The sequence below is a fragment of the Macrosteles quadrilineatus genome, unplaced genomic scaffold, assembly GCF_028750875.1.
Source record: "Macrosteles quadrilineatus isolate MER2022 unplaced genomic scaffold, UCM_ALF_1.0 Scaffold_4__1_contigs__length_99947679, whole genome shotgun sequence".
NCBI lineage: Eukaryota > Metazoa > Arthropoda > Insecta > Hemiptera > Cicadellidae > Macrosteles > Macrosteles quadrilineatus.
In genome coordinates, this window is record NW_026542597.1 from 46,059,988 (window position 1) to 46,065,914 (window position 5,927).

Genomic DNA, 5,927 nt, shown 5'->3' on the forward strand with positions numbered 1-5,927 from the left:
TGAATCCAAGTAATTGAAAGTATATATAGTTGTAAGCATTTAATTTAATTACGAATGAATGATTTGTAGAGAATGAAATTAAATGGAGATTATAAAAGGGAGAAAAAAAATGAACACACTTTTGGGATAGGAGAACAAGCACTGTTTTATTTACTTTTTGATACACAACATGTGTTAGCAATAGAGAATAATTTAATTTGATTAAGAACACATGTTAGTTGCAAGGAAAAGAGATGTACATTAAATAAAACATAGAGTGTTAAATAATATGAATGGTTAAAGTTTACTGAACATACCGGGGGCCTTGAATCCCCAGTGGATTCAACAAAAACAGTTCACGAATCCACAGTTGGCAGGGGAAACACTTTGTGGGCAGATCTTCTGAGGTTGCCACTTGATGTTTTTAAGTCTATCACTCGCACAACCCCATCAGCCCCTGGATGAACTGCTGTAATTCGAGCGAGAGGCCACGAGAGAGGTGGTGAGTCCATATGTACCAGAACAAGGTCACCCACTTCAAGATTTTTTGATTTCCGAGTCCACTTGGTACGTTGTTGCAAGTTGTTTAAGTATTCTAGGTGCCATCTATGCCATATGCGTTGATGAAATGCTTGAACTAGCTGCCATTGCTTGAGACGGTTTTCAGGAACTGTCAGGAGATTAGGTTCAGGTACTGCTGTGAGGGGTGCACCAATCAGGAAGTGTCCGGGAGTCAGTGCTGCGAGATCCGAAGGATCATTTGAAAGAGGTGTCAGTGGTCGGGAATTGAGCATTGCTTCGATTTGGGTCAACAATGTGATGAATTCAATGAGTGTTAAGACTGAGTTTCCCATTACTCGACGGAGATGATGTTTCACATTCTTTACAGACGATTCCCACAATCCTCCTTGATGCGGAGCGGCTGGTGGATTAAAATGAAAATTGATGCCTTTAAGTGAAGAGAATCGTTGAATCTTCCGTTTGGAGTCTTGACAATAAAGAGATTTTTCAACAATCTTGCGTAGGGTAGAGTCAGCACCAATGAAGTTGGACCCACAATCCGAGTAAATGTCGGAAGAATGTCCTCTGCGAGATACAAATCGAGTCATTGCAGCAATGAAAGATTCAGTCGTTAGGTCTGTTACTACTTCCAAATGTACAGCTTTCGTGACGAGGCAGATGAAAGTACAAAAGTATGACTTTATGTGTCTCACTGCCTTGAGGTTGAAGATTTTAACAGTAAAAGGCCCTGCATAATCTATGCCGGTGTGGAGGAAAGGTCGAGCAGGAGTTACACGAGACTGAGGGAGATCAGCCATGAGAGGACACACATTTCTAGGTTTGACTTTGAAACATCTGACACATTTATGGATACGAGAGCGTATGGCACAACGGGCAGACAGTATCCAAACATGTTTGTAAAGTAATGCTTGAGTAAGCTGAGGGCCTGAATGAAGATTGTAGATATGGTAGTGGTCAATGAGGAGATTTACCACATGATGCTTTTTTGGCAGAATAATGGGATGTCGAGCATCTTCAGGAAGTGATGTCTGAGAAAGACGTCCTCCAACACGCAATAATCCAAATGAGTCAATGAAAGGTGAAAGACGTTGTAAACGAGTGGAGCAAAATGATTTCCGTTTGAGGCAGTTGATTTCTTCTGTGAATACTTCTTTTTGTACAAGTTTAAAAATGTGATATTTTGTGTCTTTCAGTTCCTGTGTTGAGATGAAACCTTGGCGTTTTTCAGAACCTTTACAGTTGTGTATGAAACGAAGGACGTAAGCAAAAATCCTAAGAAGTCGTTCCCATGAAGAATATTTAATGAGAAGATTGGTCAGCGTAGATTCAGTGGTAGTTGACACAAGTACAGTTATAGGAGTGTGTTTTACTTCATCTAATGTTGAGATATCTGTAGGTGAAAAAGTTACATCAGGCCAGTTTGAAGGGGGAAGAGAAAGCCAAGAAGGCCCTGACCACCAAAGGGGGTGAGACACAAGCTCAGTGGCTAGAATACCTCTTGAAGCACAATCAGCAGGGTTTTCCTTGCTAGGGATGTAACGCCAACAGTGATAGGGGACAAGTTCTTGTGTTTGGGCGACTCTGTTAGCCACGAATGTTTTCAGCCTGTAAGATGGAGTTTGAAGCCATGTCAAGGTTACTGAAGAATCACACCACAAATAACATTGGTTGAGTGAAATTAAGGGTTTGAATGAAGAACAACAGAAGTTTACGAGTTGAGCTAATAAGTGGGCAGCGCAGAGTTCTAATCGTGGAAGAGTCACCTTCTTGAGAGGGGCGACTCTAGTTTTAGATAAAACCATACGTGTAGTCACTTCTCCGTTGGGTTGGGAACATCGTACATAGACAACAGCTGAAAACCCACGTTTAGAGGCGTCTGAGAAGCCGTGAAGTTCAACACTAGAATTTGGAGAGATTTTCAATGCTCTAGGGATCTGAATGTCTGCAAGTGCTGGTATCGCTGAGATAAAGTTACTCCAAATTGCACTAAGTTCTGGAGTGAGAGGTTCATCCCATTGTAGACCGGTCGTCCAGAGAAGTTGAATAAAACATTTCGCTGTCATAGTACATGGGCTAAGAAATCCACAAGGATCGTATATTTTAGCGACTAGACTGAGAACGTGACGTTTAGTTAGTGTTTTTGGCGGTAGGTTGAGATGAAATGAAAAATTGTCCGAGTCTGGAGACCAGTGTAGGCCAAGAATTGAGAAATGGGGATCAGGTGTATTTTCAAGAAAGACTGGAGAGTCTTTATGAGTGTCTGGAAGAGACTGAAGAAGCTCGGGAGAATTTGAAGTCCATTTTCGAAGTTCAAAGTGTCCACGGTTGAGTAGTTGAATTAGTTGATTTTGAAGGTTCTTTGCTTCATCTACCGTGTCTGCTCCAGTTACAATGTCGTCTACGTAAGTCTGAGTGCGCAAGACATTTGCTGCTTCAGGGAAGTCTTTACCTTCGTCTTCAGCTAACTGGTGGAGGGTACGAATCGCTAAGTAGGGTGAGCTATTTACTCCAAAAGTCACTCGAGTGAGTTTGTATGTGGATATATCTTCAGAGGGATTGTCACGCCACAAGACGAGTTGGAACAGTTGATCGGAAGGTTTGATTAAGATTTGAAGATACATTTGGCGAATATCGCAAGTGAAAACGATATTGTGTGTTCTGAAATGTAGCAATATATCACAAATGTTGTCTGTAATTTAGGGCCGGTCATGAGAGAATCATTGAGGGAAATTCCAGAGCTGGTTTTGCAGCTTGCATCATAAACGATTCGGAGTTTAGTTGAGGTACTGGATGGTTTCACAACTGCATGGTGTGGCAAGAAATAGTGAGGAGAGTTGATATCTAGATGAGGTAGTTTTACCATATGACCTTGAGAGATGTGTTCATTTATATTGTCAGAGTAAGCTTTATACAAATCAGGAGAGAGTGTAAAACGTCGTTCAAGTGAGTGAAAACGTCGTTCTGCGATGAGTTTGGAAGATCCTAAAGGTGGATGATTTTCTTTAAATGGTAGCTGAACTAAGTAACGGCCATTTTCGTCCCTAGAGTGGGTAGCTTTAAACAGATCTTCACACTGTTGCTCTTCAACCGATATCTTTGAGGGTACAGATAATTCCTCTAATTTCCAAAATTTCTGTAGAGAGTTATGCAATTCGTTGTCAACCGTTGAGAGCAGAGAGATGGATGGAGTGTTGGCAGGCTGGGAATCGGTTGAACAAGGTGCATTCCCCATAACAACAAAGCCAAAGTGAGTTCCCATCATGTTAGGCATGTTAGGGCCGAGAGAATAGTTTTCATTCGTTAAAAGAAGAGGGAAGAGAGAAGCTCCGATCAGCATGTCAATGGGCCCTGATAAGTGGAAGCTGGGATCAGCAAGGGGGTAAGGTTTTACTTTCAATAGAACTCTTTGTGATATTTGAGATCTAGGGAGATTGACAGATATTTTATCAAGTATGTGCACTTCATGGTTGGATGCAACTAATTTTCCTGCCAGTGTGTTAACAGTGAGGTTCACAATACCCTTTGTGAGAGTTGGAGATTGAGAAAGACCAACTACTTGTAAGTTGGATTTGAAACGAGGTGCATTCAGTAGTTGAGCAGCTTTTTCACTAATAAAATCACACATGCTGCCACTATCAATCAATGCTCTGAACACATGAGAAACGTTATTTTGAGCAGTAACTTTAACCAGTGTTGTGCCTAAAATTACAGTTTTAGGGATTTGATTAGCAGGACTGGCTTCCTGTGAGCAAAGAGATACGGTAGGTTTTTCATTCGAAACATGAGTGGTTGATGGTTGTGATGATGTAGAACCTTGAGATGTCTTGTCATGTTCAAAATGAAGTAAGGTGTGATGACGTTTGTGGCATTTGAAGCAAGATGCTTTAGACTTACATGTTTTAACATCATGTTTTCCGAGGCAAGAGACACATCTGTTGTTGTCCTTTACGGTTTTAAAACGTTCATTTGAAGAAAGAGAGAGAAAGCTAGGACAAGCATAAACCTTGTGGCCAGTTGATGAGCAGACAAAGCAGGGAAATGAGAAAGGATTTTTTGAGTTGTCTTGATTTGATGGAGTTGGAGTAGAGACCATTGTAACTTTCTGAGCTTGAATGAAAGAGGGCTTGGATGTGAAAGATTTGGGTTTAAAATTTGAATTGTGGTTGTTCGTACTTTGAGCAAACTTGGTACGTAACACAGCGTCTTCCATTTGGTTACACTCTTGATTAAGAAACTTGACTATTTCGACTACTTCTGGTAGAGAATGTGTTTCGCATTTTATATTAATTCTAAAAGCCTCTAGTTGTTTTAGAAGGTCATTGTCTAGTTTTCGTAAGAGTATGGTGGACAACAGAGGGTTAGAGTTAGAAGTAATGTCACAGTCAAGAGCTTTAAGTGCTTCTGTGTGTTCATAAAACAAGTTGAGGAACGTTCTGAGACATTTGTTTGAGGTAGAGGAAATGTCCGGTAGGTCGATCAGTTTGTTGAGGTGAAGTGTAGTTAACCTTCGGGTGTTGTGGTATCTGTCTCTGAGGAGCTGATAGGCAATTGAGTAATTGGCTGAAGTGATACTGAAAGCTTTTACGAGATTTAGTGGTTCATTTTTGAGCACGCTGAGAAGATATTGAAATTTAGTGACGTTTGAAATGCTTTCATTCAGATGGATGCTAGTGTCAAATAAGTTGATGAAACTTACCCACTGTAGAGGAGAACCATCAAACGTGATGAGGTCTAGTTTTGGGAGTCTTACATGAGCAGATGATGAAGCTGAGATGTCACTAATTCTTGTTGAATCTTTACTTTCTTCTGGAACATCTTGCGGCTGCTGTTGGAGAAGGGCTTCAATCCGAGACTTGGCTTCGACGAATAGCAGTCGCAGTTTGTCTTCAGTGTCACTTACTGCATCCAAATCTAATTCTTCTGATATATGTTCCAAGGCTCTTTCCAGGTAATTTTCATAGGCTTCATGTTTCTTTTCTAACTGGTTCGAGAAGTTGTTTAAAGTTCTGATTTGTATCACTGACAAGATTGAGGGGGAAAGCGTTTCAAGCTCTTGTACAGATTTGAGAATCTTTTCAAAAGAATTTTGTATGAGAAGGGTTGATTTGTTGAAGTTTGAGAGTGAAATTGATCTGGTAGCCATATTGGACAAAACAGATGGAGTGAAACTTTACTAAGAATTAGATAGAGTTTGTGACACTATGAGAGTGGGGAGAAACATAAAGAGATTGAATGATAAAATAAAGATATTTCGATAGCTTGAAAGTGTTCTGAAAATTGAATCCAAAGACTGAAATTCAAAATCCAGGCTCGATTAGGACCAATGAATGTTTTGTAGAGAATGAAATTAAATGGAGATTATAAAAGGGAGAAAAAAAATGAACACACTTTTGGGATAGGAGAACAAGCACTGTTTTATTTACTTT

At 40.3% G+C, this 5,927-nt stretch overlaps 1 protein-coding gene across 1 annotated transcript; it reads right to left on the reverse strand.

Annotated features, from left to right (window-relative positions):
* Window positions 1–335: 335 nt before the first annotated feature.
* Window positions 336–5,644, reverse strand: LOC128992899 (uncharacterized). The gene is made up of 2 exons (XM_054416644.1): window positions 5,198–5,644; window positions 336–2,966 (listed from the first exon to the last, which is right to left on the reverse strand). Exons 1-2 carry the CDS (start codon window positions 5,642–5,644, stop codon window positions 336–338), a joined length of 3,078 nt encoding a protein of 1,025 aa, XP_054272619.1.
* Window positions 5,645–5,927: the final 283 nt, after the last annotated feature.